Source organism: Varroa destructor, unplaced genomic scaffold, assembly GCF_002443255.2.
Source record: "Varroa destructor unplaced genomic scaffold, Vdes_3.0 BEIS01000001.1, whole genome shotgun sequence".
Taxonomy (NCBI): domain Eukaryota; kingdom Metazoa; phylum Arthropoda; class Arachnida; order Mesostigmata; family Varroidae; genus Varroa; species Varroa destructor.
This window is the reverse complement of record NW_019211454.1, coordinates 10,074,286-10,089,737: the sequence shown is the minus strand read 5'-3', so window position 1 is coordinate 10,089,737 and position 15,452 is coordinate 10,074,286. Positions and strand designations below refer to the sequence as shown.

The 15,452-nt window shown below is 40.8% G+C and overlaps 1 protein-coding gene and 1 long non-coding RNA gene across 12 annotated transcripts in view; one reads left to right on the top strand and one right to left on the bottom strand.

Moving 5' to 3' along the window:
• Nucleotides 1-15,452, top strand: part of sn (fascin domain-containing protein singed) — a 53,185-nt gene that overhangs the window by 6,326 nt on the left and 31,407 nt on the right. The window contains exon 1 of one of the 3 annotated variants that reach the window (XM_022799700.2): nucleotides 748-1,371. The exons of 1 other annotated variant lie outside the window; for it this stretch is intronic. Coding sequence is in view for 1 of the 2 variants with exons in the window: in XM_022799201.2 (XP_022654936.1) it covers nucleotides 8,715-8,731 (17 nt within the window). In the remaining variant the exon portion in view is untranslated. Of the gene's footprint in view, nucleotides 1-747; nucleotides 1,372-8,203; nucleotides 8,732-15,452 lie in introns of those variants that run through there. One more of the 3 variants, XM_022799201.2, reaches the window with a different exon arrangement.
• The window catches only part of LOC111248276 (uncharacterized), a 43,219-nt gene that overhangs the window by 4,931 nt on the left and 22,836 nt on the right, over nucleotides 1-15,452 (bottom strand). For 6 of the 9 annotated variants that reach the window (XR_015319385.1, XR_015319391.1, XR_015319388.1 and 3 more), the window contains one exon: nucleotides 4,491-6,583. The exons of 1 other annotated variant lie outside the window; for it this stretch is intronic. This is a non-coding gene — a long non-coding RNA (uncharacterized LOC111248276). Of the gene's footprint in view, nucleotides 1-2,237; nucleotides 2,700-4,490; nucleotides 6,584-15,452 lie in introns of those variants that run through there. 2 more of the 9 variants (XR_015319393.1, XR_015319396.1) reach the window with 2 other exon arrangements.

Genomic DNA, 15,452 nt, shown 5'->3' with positions numbered 1-15,452 from the left:
AATAGCCGGAAATTGCATGGCCGACAATTATATACGAAATTAGGAGAAACGGGGGCGTGTAGTCTGTTATCGCGAGCACGTTAAAGGGGGATTTGGTTTGCATGATAGCCAGTGATAAATTTGTTCACACGACGCGCTATAGAGTACTGCGTCATGTTTTACCATTAACACGTGCCAAATGTGCCCCGTCTGAGAGTTGAAAATGTTCGTGGATAACTTCGGCCAAATTCTTTTTGCGGGACTCTTTTCGTGAATGGTAGCATTTGCTAACTACCCACGTCATCGAGATGAGGGCGTGGGATATTTCAGAAGCATTATTGTCGTATGCGTAAGATGTACGTTTTCAAGTGATTTCTGATTTATGTTAGAACACCTGTGTTGAGAATTTTCAACCAACACCAATAGGTGCCTTCTTTTCGAGTAAAGATGGCCGGCTCACAACGCGCAATAACTTTCCTGCCACGTCGACTTTCTCTCTCTCTCTCGTAGTGTCTCGTTCCAAAAATGACGGAGAGGCATCATTTAACAGTGAACAGACTACACGGAAGCGCAGCTACCCCACAATGAGCCAGATGGCTATGCCAAGCCAGTCGCTAAATTGACCTTTATCTTCTTGTCGTGAAGACTTTGCCGGCGTCGATTTCAGGTCTGCGAGAGCCGGCCTGTCTGGACGACTATTCGCTATCTGCAAGTGATCGAATGATGACTGTCCATAGAAAAATGGTTCACGGTAGGTTCCATATTGGGCTTCCATCTACTTTAAACGTTGCTACCAATCGCCGCTCAGGATCGTCATAGAGAGAACTCCACCATGGACGAGTACATATCATTGGGATATTTTTATCGTGTATCTGCATCTGAACGGATGAACAAAAATTTCTCAGCTATCTGCATTTCTGTTCGTGTCATTAGCCTGTTGTCGTCGCGGTTGTCGTTGTGTTTATGCTGGTTTGAAGGCAGCGCGCTCTGGGAATATTTTACTTTTACAACAAATAGAAATGTCAGTGCTATAAAGTAAAGGAGAACCTTTTTGTGATTTAGTTACGCTCTTCGACTATAGTATGCTCAGGTTTGTTAGACAATGCCAATGACCCTCGATGAAGATCACGTTCTGTCAGTGCAATCCAACAGAATCTACGAGAAACATCGTATTCGCTCAAAATAAACATTTCTTTAAGCCGAACGAGTGGAGTGTATAATTGCGAGTGGAGCAAAAGACAGATCACTGTGAATAGAATCAATGGAAGATACAACATTCATATATAACGTGGAAATATTGTAACAGCAGTGAGGCTACCTATCTACGAACAGTCGTCCTAACCTTTTTAGTGCATATTCACAAGTATTGAGATTCAACAACCCATAAAACCGGTAATATATTGAAAGGCACAAGTAAAAAAAAAACAACCGTTTATAAGAACATGCAAAGAAAGCTAAAAAAAAAAGCAGGTAAAAACAATATGAATCTCTAGGGAAATGTGAGGAAACGGTAAACCACAAGTTATAACAATCGTAATAGTCGACTGGCGCTTAGTGGAATAGCAGCGCTTTGGAGCACTCATCGAGCCTCAATGTACCTCACCGAAGCCTCAGACTGTAATATTTCTGTTGAGTCAGGAACAACGAAAGCGTCTTGGAATGGGGAAAAAGTCAGATCGTTCGTAACTCGATTAGGGTGGGAAATACATAACGAAACCACGAAGTGAATGCGAACGAGAGAAGTGTTTTCGAATAAACAGAATTTGTATAAGAAGATCCTCGTTCGAGGATCCGATAGCTTTTTTTATATTATAACTGTCTCAAACTTTTCACCTATCCATGTACATTGGGACACTGAAATTGTTAAGCGCGTATATATATTATTAAAGGAATTGCCTTATATGGAGTTTAGTGGGCTCTACATTATATAAAGCTGTGTTTGTTAGTCTTCTCGGGCAAGAACGAAAATCTTTGCCATTTTCTCGTTTTTGAGTTATTTTTTGCACTAAATAAATACATTAAACGGATTAACTAGATCTCAACATGATGACGCAGTTAACTATTTTCGGCTAAAACTGGTGAGCCAATTTGGAACATATAGGCCGCCGCATTTGCAAGAAAAGCCTTTCCTTCTATTTGTTTTGACGTAGCGCACCGGAACAGTTCCGATGGCACTTGATTTACTGTTCCCTGTTTTTTTCTATAGCGCCGTATTAATCGAGCAAAATTTATCCCACTTGTTACTTTGGGAGACCTACCTCGGGTCATAATGTAGAAGCGTTGATGATTAAACGTGCACAGGCAGCTTTGCTATTCCCACGAATGAATCACAAAAACCAAATGAGACGGGAGTAGGTAGACCTAAAAAGATGGACGAACGATCCTTTGCAGGATCTATCAATTTATCGCTATCACTGGACAAGTGGAAAAGAAGTTTTAGTTCGCCTTGTATATCGCCGGTTCAGCTAAAGGTCAGCAGGGTAAACTAAGAGCTTGAGAAATTAGGGCGATCGATTTTCGGCAAGTGTGCAATGTTGACTCGTTTGTTTATACAAATGATGTTTAGCATCATAGGATCGATATTAAATGCCCCCGTGACGAGAGCAGTTTCAGTATTGGGTCATCTTATTTGATGTGCGTTATCACAATCATAATGGAACCCAGAGTGGGAGCAAGCGTGTCCTCAGTAAAGAAAAACCATCGGTAACATCGAAACTCGAACAGAAGCTTAGCATAGAAGAATCAGCAGCCTTATTGTTGATTGTATTTACGGTGGTACTTGTCCTTGTAACTGTTGGACAACTCGGCTGTTGCCGGCTTCTGTCAAAATCAGATTTATTTCACTGTTGAATTATGGAAAAGTCTAGTTGCAATGTCCCATAGACAAATACACGCATTGTGAGTATGTATTCTTAATTTTTTTTATAGCGGACTTCCTCGTGCGCGATGAAGAACGCCAACCACCTGAGCTGGGTTACAAGAGTCGCCATTAAGAACAGACTGTTTCAACAAAGGCTGTTATGAAAGAAAGACTATTCTTTTTTTGATTCGTATTTTCGCCACCGCCACCTTTCAGCTTAACAACAATAATAATAATCAAAAGAACAGCTGCCATAAGAAATGGCGTAACAGGCAATAAAAATGAGACGGGAGGCTTTGTCTTTCAGGTGAGGCTGTCGAGTGTTCTAATAATCATCATAAGAATAAGGGCGGCACGACTTTTCGGTAGTAGCCATGGAGATTTACATAAAAACAATAATATGATATAATAACGCAATGTAGCGTTGTGTGGCTGAATTACATCAGCCGCTGGCGTTGCGCTCGCGCGAGGGAAGTCTATTCTTGGACTTTGTGCTTAATTGACCTATAGTATGGCATTAATAACGCTTCTAAGAAAAGCACTACAGTCATTTTTGCTCGTCGTTGTCTATCTCGGAAGGTGTTGACTGCTGTTACTGGCGTTACTAGAGGGGCAATTAGCGGGTGAAATATTTACATTTGGCTTTTTCATTTCTAGAAGAATGTGTGTGCTCACGACGTTTACCGTTCGTGCGTTTGTTAATAGATCAATGGACAACGAAAGTTCAATTAGAGGTTGAAAGATCAACATATATCTATATATATATATATATATACACAAATCAATGCTTCGATCAGCTAATCACCATGGCTAACGACAAGGCCATGGCTTTTCGAGAATAGTACCAAGTTTATTGGCTATTTGATTTTTCTACAGGACTTGAAGCCTCTGGCGGTAATGTCTACGGCGATGAATAATGTTTTTATTTGCTAAAATATAGGGAGACGGGTTTGTCATGATGCTTTTACACGTACAGCGAAGCCTTTCAATATGTTTTCCGAGGCACTAGAGCCGTCACGTGCTTTAAACACGTTCACGTTGGCAGCCCCCAATCAATATCTACTTTACATGGAAACTTCCAGCACGTTTGCCGAAGTGGAATTGCGAACATTGAAAACACTACGCACTCGGTCGCTATAATCCCGATAGGCCAAAAATGTCTCGTGGTTCATGGGCAAGGACGTTCGTTCATAGCTATTCGCTATATGTGTACGGAGAAGACACATTTTCCTTTCGTTGTCTCTCACAGTAGCAGTAGCTAATTGTTCGGGCAACAGACGAAGCTGGTCGCCGAGTGCCGCGAATGATATGAGATTATTATTATGAAAATTTCAGTGTTGAAGAATAGCAGTGATATAAATGAAGCTCTATGTATCTAGTCGTCTGCGTTTTGTCCATTTCGTGTAATATAGTGTTCCATTTTCACGTTTCCTTTGTGAGTGAACATTTAGTTCCCTGGAGTGATAGTGAAGATTCCGACGCATTCAGCCGCTTGATAGTTCTTCGCTCTCTCATCTGTATGAGTAGTAATGTGAAGATGCATATTCAGCTCGACGCGCATGCTATTGTTACCGACATCACTGCTACATGCGGTTAAATTTCGAACGAAAAAAACCAAAATGACATCGACATTCAGTGAAAACAATTTTTTTTCTACAGACACCGTTTATTAAAATTTGCCCTCTACTAATAGATCAGCTTGTGGCTGATTTTTTTTTTTGCAAGCAACTTTCCCTTTCAACAATTAGTGTCAAACATTGGCCATAGTAACGTAGATTTAAAAATCTACTTGTACATAAATTGACTATAATAAAATACTCGAGGTATCGTGACACGTGAAAAGTACACTGTTCACTTGGTCGGCCATGTCCTTGTTCTCCTGCTCTTGCCCTAATGATTATCGACGCTTGAAGACAATGCATTTTAGAAATCATCCAACAATTACATCGGTATGTAACAATTTAATGTAATTATGAAGATCTTATGCCATTTGAACAGCAACACCACTTTGGGTTTATGGGAAAAAGAGCAAAGCCGCAATAAGATACTTTAATTTAAGGCGTGGTACCTCCCGTAATCATTAGCAGCAACTGTGAGAAAGCTGATACGATATATTTCCTTTTACTAAGTTACTATGTTTCTATAGATAGAAAGCTAGACTCAAACATGTTCCTCTAAAAACAGGATGCCCTGCCCTTAATGTTGAAGGATCCATCTTTTTTTTTAGCCTACACATAGAATTTTACATTTGAGCAGTGCCCAGATCTCACTGTTGGTTAATAAAACTTTGTGGTGTAGAACTAAAGAAGAAACGACACCAAAGCTAGGCGCATCTTCTCGTCATTTCGTCAACGAATTTGACATTGAAATTACAGAATTTCCAAAATAACGCCATTAAAACTAAGTCATAGTCATAAGCTTTTCGGTTATTTTTTGCGATCGGCGAGCAGATATTGGATGCTTGTACAAATATGAAAGTGTCGGGAAAAAATCACTGCGAATTGTTAGATCCTCTAGGTTCCATGCCCTTTTTTTTTCTTTCAACTATCGTGCTTTTCCTTTCTAGCTTTTTCTTTTCCCTTTACCCCATCATTCAGCTATCGCACTTTATTACACTGCCGGTTATCGCGTATACGTTTTAATTGCCTCATTTTTTAACAGACATTTCCTACAGCTCATTAATAAGTTTTGGGACTTCAAACCGAGTCAGATAGATAGCTGCGAACAATAGACATCCAGTCGCCGAAAAGCCATTTTGGCTGTTTCGCACGACACCTGAATGAGTCATGCGTCACATCAAGATCCGACGACCACGAGTTCCGTGTAAACATTGTGACCACGACGAATATCTTGTAGACGCCCGACTTTTCTAGTTCTACAAGCAGCGTCTGATTATTTTGTTGACGCGTCCTAACGGAAGCCTTGCCAATCTGTTCTCGCCTTAATTATGTGCTTTTTGCACTCCGTCTGATTAGATACTTTTCAAATGATGTCTACAGTTGAGTAACTGCATCATCTAATTCTACAGTCTGGCCGATGTCCACATTTCACTATTAATTGTCTCTATAGACGTTTACATCAGACCGAGTTGGCGAAGATCGTGTATATAAAAAATGAGGCAAACAGTAACTACAAATGAGCGAGGTATTAGCCGTAGGATTTGCACTAGCGACAAGATGTCGTATTAACGGAACTTTATCGGCTTGGTGATAGGCGTAATGGATGACCGCATACGGATCCATAAGATAGAACGCAGTTAACATGCGAAACATAGAGGGAGTGAGATGAAAAAAGAGAAGACAACGTTCCAATTGGGCTCGTTAAAGGGGCAATGAAGTTGTGGGACCATGTATAATTTATGTGATAATCGGGGAAACAATGTTACTGAGGTATAGGTAGGCAAAAACGCAAGCTCGATTCGCTGCTGTGAATACGATTATTGCCGCAGTGGCGTTCCACATGATCTGTTAATTAGGATTTTGAACGAAAAAACGTCAGCTAGCGAATCTTTGATAAATAATCCTATTATGGAGCCCAGACTGACGCTAGAATAGCACAGTAAACATGAAGATGAAACCATCGAAACGAACAGCAGTGCCTTATACATCGCTGTTTGTGGTAGAGCTTGAAGTATAGACAAACCCGTGAGTTAAACTCGGGGAAGTAGTCTTGGAGTAAATACAGATAGCGAGTCTGGCGGAAGTCGTCGAAAACAAGCATCTTCTTTTCCTTGTCAAATATTACCTGTTAAAAGTTAATATAATGATAATTAGTATTTCTGATTTTACAAAGCTTAAATATTTTACTATATTTAGCAGTAAAATATCTTACACAATCATCCTGATTAGCCCAACGTTATTTAGCGAAGACTACAGATAGAGGACCTTCGGATTACAGTAACTTATATATATTACATATTTTTTAATAGCATAGACTATTTTTAGCAGGACGAGTAGTAAAATATTAACTACTAAATATTTTTCTCTGCCGACTCTTGGCCAGGATTACCTCATAGGTTATGGCCCTTAAGACTCTCTCGACGCTCTTACGAAAGTCGTGTGGTACGCGCGCTCGGCGTTTTCGTTATATGTTTTATCAGCTGACATTGACAACGTTTCCCCTTCTAGGAGACGTCTGTCCTTCTTTCATTGGCCTACTGGCAGTCTGATTAGGCTGGAGATCGTGCCCGCGCCTTTGGTGGCCTTCGAGTTACTCTCTCGCTTTTGCGTCCTTCAGCTTTCTTCACCGTGGATAGATTTTTGACTCGTAGACGAAAATCTCGCGGCAGGTCAAATTTCGTAAATGATCTAAGAATGTTTGAAGCGTATGCCCAGATTCGAACATAATAATCTGCTTTATGGTCATCCAGCCTTCACAAATTACCAGGAAAAAAACGCTTATCACAAGAATCTATCTACTCAAATTAAGTTAATCCTAAAATTATGGTGGTGTTGGTGTCATAACTAGATTCGTAGCATGGGAACGTAATTGAAAAAGACGTTTCGTATTTTATTGAACATCATCCATCTGATACGTATTTACTTTGACCTGTTGATATCTTATTTAAACAGATTATAGTTTTTAGCGAAAATATTTTTTGGCCAAATATTAATAAAGTTCCTGTACTCTCATGTAACAATAGTGCTGAGGTACTCCAGGTTTGCTTTTGCTAGACCATTGTCTTCTTTGTCCAGACCATAATGTTTGGGTCGTAAAAAATAAGCCTGCCCTTTTTTAGTTACGTCTGTTTGAAGAATCTAAAGTTGAACTATCTAAGAAGCCCAGACCTCAGCACCGCAGCTGTTAGAACTTCGCTACCAAAAAAAGTGCGAAAAGATATGGTAGTAGGAGGATTCTACCAAGTCATCATTTGAATTGGACCTCTGTGGTCTCTTACAGCTTTCGTGCGCTCGATAACGACCATCTACTCCACCCCCACCTTCTCCGGTTTATACTTTTGCCATGTTTGAAACGTGCGGACAAGTATATCGCAGTCTTTGCGAACTGACAGAATGAGGCATCACTTGTTTTCCTCCAGCTGTTGTAACTGCGATTTTGCAGTTACCGCCCCCGCCACGCCTGCTTAACGCAAGCGTAAGTCAGTACACATGCGGGCGCAAGTGAAAGTAAGCCTATAGCAAGAGCGGCCGTAACTGCCAGTGCTGCTGTGCAAGGGTCGATGTTTCGATTCGGCAAATTCATGCAGCGGCATGGGTGGCGTAAACTGAAGATGCTGCCGAAACAGCTGGGGCTGCCGCTGCCGTTATTAAATGTGCCGCGCTCTGCCCAGATCTTTCTGCTCCCTGTCCAGAGAGGAGAGCATGGCCCAGTGGTAAGTGGAGTTGGTTGCGTCTCTTGGGGCGGGCATCATGGCAAGCGTGCGTAGGTGGTAAATTATAAAACAAACCTGCAACACCCATAGTATTTGGCGTCACTTATCCTGCAGGCTAGAAGCGACAGGTATCTGAAAAACAAGAATTATATAGCGAACCGTTTTCCCTTTGTGAAACCATTCGTAAGCACGTTATACAACACGTAGACAAAGCACTATGCTGATCTGTACCGTATAGTTGGCAAACGCATGCTATCTACGAGCTGAGTTCTGTGATTTTGGCTACGTTCATCACAACACTTCGGAGTGTATAAGCCTACTGCGCGGACTCCTATTCTCACCATCGTGGAACTGCTGGAAAAGTACCAAGATCTGCACGCAGAGGTCTTCTGATACTGGTTTTGGTGATTGCGTGTCTGTGCACAGTTAGCTGTCATATTGCGCTTGTGCTTTAGAGAGCTTCGTCGGTATCGTCTGTGGACGGTGCCACCTAAGAACGCCAAGCTGGAATACAATTGCATCAGCGTCCTTTACGAACTCAAGATGAGAATCGACAACCGGTATGTTTCATATGTACGATATTTAAAAGTTTTGCAGCTGAGAACGTCCGGCTCAAGCATCAGCCAACGTGATAAGCCCCTGCATAACGTCTACAGACGTTTTGTATTCGAAATGTAATGCCGTTTTACCAGGTTCAGTCCGGTGGCTATCTTTACTTGCGTGTGTCTTCTTTTCATTTTTACAAATGCCGAGTTGTTTGAAACAAGTGCTTTATGTGTTTACTTACACTTAAGATAGACATACTAATGAATCAACTTAATAGCTGTTAATAGCTGTCAGAACGAAAGGGTTCTGAGACGCGGCAAAGGAGTACGGACCGCCAAACAATTTGAGGATTCGACGACGCAGTTCTGAAAACGTACTTAAAGTCACCGATGAACGTTCGTAGCACGTATGCCTCGCCGATCATAAGAGATAAAGGGGAGCGATGCCCCGTTTAATGACGAGTAATTCAGAAAAAACTTATCCTCGATAGAAGAAAGCGCGTGCGACTCTCGTACATCAACTATTCGAAGAAAAGCTGGAGTTTTTTTTTCTTTGTTATAGTAGTATTCAGTTATAGAGCGACTGCGGACACCGACACGCTACGGAAAAGCGATGTTTACCACAGCGCCTTTTTAATATCATGTCCTTTGACAGGTAGATGGGACTACATTGACAACTTTATACATAGACTGTATCTCAACTATCGAGCAAATATCGACGCTAAGCTTTCTTAGCACTGGAATAAGGTTCTATATAGGCAAATTTGTTAATCAAGTAAAGAACTATACAGTAAATAATTACGCTATATTTTTTTTATTATTGTTTTTTCTCTTAACACAAGTTGTTTATATAGTGCTCTCATTTCACTGTACACGTATCCGTTTTGAACTAGTTGAATTACAATCACATCGTGTAAGTGACCTATGGTCCTGGAATATCCCTCTGTGATACCCAGACATTTATCGTATAAATTGCAAAATTTTGAGATATCGTTTTTTACAAAAACGTCCTTTGTGTTGTTATAAAAAATCAAAGTCTCTCATGTCTGACCACGCGTCGTCGTCGACCAGCGCGAAAGAAGACCCCAAACGCGCTCTAAACATTTGGCAGAATAGTTATTTGTTTTATTATTAAAAAATTAAACCAGCCGGGCCGGTATCATGGACAGCAGTACAATGGCATGGTCACTATAATAGTGATCTTGTTTTGTCGCTTATTGCAACGAGGTGCTCCACCTCGAAGCTTCACTGGATTTTTTTTTGTTCGACGCAAAGTATAACATCATTGCAGTTTGTCATTGAAGTTATTTTTGTGGGCCATAATGTTGTTTCATGTGCTTGTATTAACTTTGTCAGAAACCCAGTGAATCTACGTAAATGAATAGAAAAAAAGTTTTTTTCAGTGGTATTTTAGTTAGCTTTCATGTACCGTGTCATAAGTACGTGAAAATATACGTATCGAATGAGGTAGCTAAGCTAAATCACTATCTAATGAACACACTTTCGACGTATGGTTACCTGCATAGTGACAGACGTATAAAATAAAACGCTTTAAATGTCTACAACAAAACAATTTTCATTAATTTGTCCGCTTAATGGCCTTAACTAATTTCTATATTATAGTATAGTAGTCTGTGTCATTTGTATCGGTCCATATGACTATGCTTGTTTTTGTTGTATGAAGAAACTTCACGACGAATGATAGTTGGTGTAGTGTTATAGTTATTACTGCACCTCTTTTTAGGGCCTTATGCCATCTATGAAATTCGTCTTCACATTGTAGCTATTACAAACGAGCCCGCTTGTCTATTTGTTCCTTATAGAGGCCATCGGCTTTATCCTATTTCACTTTTTGTGGATTGATTTGATGCTATACCCTTTACACAGAACGGACGCCCTGTTCTAATTTGAAAGCGTTTCTCACGTTGAAGCTTTGCTGGGTTTTAGGAAAGAAACATCTGTTTTTTTATGGACGGGCTTAATAAATCGCAAACTGCTGGGAGCAACCAGGTTGTCCATTGATAATGTAGCGCTTACGTACTTATACAAAGAGATAGTGTTTTTTCAAATCTGACCCTACCGCGGCTATGTGTCATTATCTGTATCTAGTTATTTCTAGTTCTTTATTTTATGATGTGTTTACGCCCCACCAGGACATTCGGACATTTCGCTATAGTTTGCTTGACTGGGCTCGAGTGTGGGACTGTTCACCTGTCCGCAGACAAATAAAACCGTATACTGATGTAGAGCACAGTAGTAGGCTTGAAATCGTTATCCTCTTTATTTCTTTCTTCGAGGCCTGGAACCGCGTCGCAACATTGCTTCAGATTTCTCAAAGCGTGGGAGTAAAAGGGAAAAATTTTTCCGCGTTACATATTTCCTGACGCTTCTTTTCATGCCAACTTTTTTTCACCGCTTCAAGTTCCTCTTTTTTGCGCATAATGGGTTTAGAAACAAATCGTTCTTTTTACTCTACATTTTTGTAAATCCACGCATATCATCATGTCATGTCCTTAACCGTGGTCCAAAATGTGGCTTGCGTGCTCCTCTTGGAGAGTTTCACATGCATCTGGCGCATTATGTCATGTTGAGTTTTCCCTGCCTTAGGTATGTAGGCTTAACTCGCTTCTAGTCAACACCTGTGTAGTGTGGTTAGTGGCACCGTTATCATTATACAAGGCTCACAGACCGGACAGGTATAAGGGACCTTGTTCAACTTTGCGCTCTATCATCTATCGTCCTTGATTGCGACTGTCTCCTTTGGAACTTGTGAATCGACAAATCTATATTGTTCTCCATACTTTCTGTTGCTGGAAAATTCCACGCTAGCATTTCCGCGAGCGTCTAAAAGATACTCCTATACGCTAATCTAATTGCTATCGTTGTTCGTGCGATAAGGACGGCCTTCCCGCCTCTCTGTTCATCTAGGACAATATTCGTTTATACAGGAGCAGCATACAATGCTACAGGATCTGCCGCCGGCGCTAGGAGGTGTCTTGTATTTTCTGTCATTCTAGGAATAAGTCGCTTTAAGTTAGTGCAATACGGGAGCGAGGTACTTCGGTACTTTGAATAGCCGTAGTGATGGTAGCAGTACCTATTATAGATAGCAGTGAAAGGCTGGTTACGGTGGTAACGAAACGATTAATTTGCGCCGGTCTACTGGATATCATCGCTAAGATGCCAAATGACCGGGGTGCATCAAGAACGGAAGAGATAGAGAAAGAGTTAGATAGTTAATCACAAAGTACGTCGACAATGAAAAATTCGAAACCGATTGATAGAAAACATACCAGCCCAATGAAAATTAACTTTTTCAAGTCCAAAAACATTGAAGCATAGTATCTATCGGAGGTAACGAAACGGATCTATTCTAAAAGAACAATAATAATGTTCTTCTCCTTATAATTAGTGAAATTATTATTATTTTCGCGCATCTTCAATGCCCTTGCATGTAAATGCCAGTAATACATTATTAGTACGGTATGCCAGACCGTCATATATATATGTATATATGCATATATATTTTTATCCGTGTTTTTTACTTAATTGACGTACATATTACCCTTGCATGCAGGATAACTGCAAAGGCTCTGAAAAGCCGGTGGCACTGCCTTCGTCTTTTCATTTAGATATAACGATTATAGGAAACTCGAACTGGAGAAACGCTGCAATAAAGCTCGTCTTGAAAACTCGCAGCGTCAGCAGAACACTTTTGGATAGTACACCATTGGCACAAGCACAATTCTGAAAAATAGCGACAATCATCCGGCCAGTTCCTCTGTGTGTAGAGGTATTGCTAGCCACTCGTATGAAGCTTTGTGATCATACCTGCAACATCCGTAGTATTTGTTTCCGTTTTAAACAGCGAGTGCCTACAAGTCGACTAACGAAGCGGTAAAGGAGATGGGTACCTTCGCGAGGTGCCCACGCGCGGAAGGGAGAAGCAAGCCGAACAGCCGCGTGGCTGTAACAAGTACAACAGTTAGAACGTGTTTCAATGAGAAACACAGTCAGAGGATTGGCTACTGATTATCCCATTGTTGTTCGACGCTACCGCTGATTCCGCCGCGATACGAAACCGACATCGACAAAAGAAAGAAACTGATAAGTCCGAACGTGGACGTTCGCACGCTACCGGGCAATCATAGCGATGCATGGGCAGCTAACTAGCGAGAAGTTCTAGCCGCTGTCTTCACCTTCACATATGTGTAGCATAGAAATTATATCTAAATATACCCTACGGATAGGTGGTAGTCGTAGTGTGGTTACTACGGAACGAGATGAACGTTGTCTGCTACGCGATAAATGTAGCGGAAGTAAAAGACACGTTGATTTAATAGAACTTCTCGCAAGTATAACATTACTTTTCAGACATGAGTAGTTAATATATCGCAACTAGTGAGTATATTTTGTTTTATGGTGCCGAACACCGATATGTAATATCAGTAGGGCGTAGAGTGGTGGGGGGGGGATGTAAGAGGTTGATGGGGCTACGAATGTTAACTAAAGTGCGACAAAAGGTGCTATCGCAACAACGATGTCATGAATCGAAGACCAGTCGTGTCTTTTTTTTCACCACATTCTAAACAACGAAGGAGTTTTCCTCATACCCTGGTTTGCAGCTTCAAAAATCACATACCCACTGTTTCTGAATGAAAAATCAGTAAACAGCCTTGCCCGCATCGAACGGAAGGCGCAACATTTCAGATGGCTTGTATAGTTCGTTATGTGCCAGCAGTAGATTAGGGAGACGAATCGTTGCTGAGCAGAACCACATAGGAATACACGTAATTCACTTTGGCATCATATGTATACATTCAATCATACCATTAGTAGGCAGCAAAGGTACATACTCTACGGTGGTTTCCTTTTGACCACGCTGCCCCGATTACATATCATGGAATCGACAGCTGGTGATAACGATAACAGCAAACCAACAATAAAACGAAAGTCCTGAAGGGATGAAGCGCCCTATGTTTCCTTCACAACATTACGGCCCGACGATTTTAAGTCGGTTGTAGCTTAAAAAATTCCTCTTTTACAACAGTAGTCATGTGCGTATTCTCTCTGATGGTCCTCAATTATATTCAAGTCGGAAGGCAAACTGATGGGGCAAACGGTGCCAGCAGTAACCATCGTGCGATAATTTACCTATTTTGGATCGGATTAGTTTCGTACTACAGGAAGTCTAAGGCCATATCATAGTGCTGCTGGTAGATGGGTGTCTTCGTGGAATCACTGCGTAGAGATTTCATTAAATCGACTACTGATGCGCTAATCAGAAGAGCATCAGGCTGTGTTCTAAAGTTATACGATCTTCTTAGGTCGTACAATCAATCGATCGATCGGCTAATGGTGGCAATTGATCTTGACGTGTAAGACCTAAATGAACTATTTTGGGTACAGTTATAATTGATTGAGTCAGCGATAACTATTTAACTTGGTATTATCAGTTTTGTCAAAACGCTGTTAGGGATGCTGTTTCCAGAAGAACTTTTCGATATTAAAATATGCAAAAGGTAAACAAAATGTTAGAAAAAAATGGCAAACAAATTATTCGCAAGTTATTTCCCTTTTCTAAATCTTTTTAACGATTCCAAACGCGGTTCCAAATACATGAACTGGCATCTGTGACCAATTGTATGAACGTCAGCGACTCTGTCTCAAAATGTGCCTCTCGTAAAGCCGTATAGTTAATCGTAAAAAAGGACAAGCCGGAAAATCTTTCAGAACTTCCAAAGAAACTGCGAGTAACTTTGAAACGTCAGGAATCGGCGTTCCTGCTTTGCCGTTTGCACCCAAGTTTTCAATTTTTGTAGATCTGTTGCTATATAACTCAGTTTGCTACGTGAACCAAATAAAATAACCTGTAGTTATGCAGGTGGACAGCCGTAAGCCAAACCACGTTATAGTAACTTAAGTTAAGAACAAAGAAAGCCACTGTTATGTTTTATTACTAACTTTTTACATTTTTTTGATATTGTTAAACTGTTAGGTGTGATAAACATCATCTTAACTATATGACTAATAGGTAAAATATGTATATAAGGTATATAATGTAAAGAGCGCTCGTTTTTGTATGTGCTCGAATACTACCACTACGGCCCGCCCATCTTAGGCTGTGTCCTCTTTTTGCTGCTACCGTATACGGAGCATCGATAAGTTAATCCAACTTATGATTAATTATAGAAACTATAGTTATTTAATAATAGAATCGAACAGTCGATCATCATTTTGTCTACAGCCATTATTGTAGCTGACCGAAGCAAAGACTTCAATGCAAATTATAGAGTAGAAGTAGAGGTGATTAAAAAACGAAAATTCTTATTCAGATTAAAAATCGAAATCGGTTAGTTGATCGGTAGCTGCTAGCATTTTGTCCTGCTCCATCGCTAGTACAACTCCATCGTCCGCAGAAGGCCACTCAGGCTTTTCGTCTACGCGGCTCATGGGGAATTTCAATTCCATTTTGTCGAGCGCAATTCGCTGACGTTCGTGCGCGACAGTGAGTCGCAGCTGTTTATGAACCAGAATTTTGTTGAGCAGACACGAGCATAACATATATATGTATATAGTAGCACCGCTCTAGTTAGCTAATAGCAGCAGTCGTAGTGGGGAGGCGCGGGGGGTAAACACAGCTGCGTCAAATCCCATACGTAAGTTCTATTGGAGCTGTTGCTGAGTTTTCGATGAGAAAAAAATTATCTTTCAAACACACGGCAGCTCTTCTAAA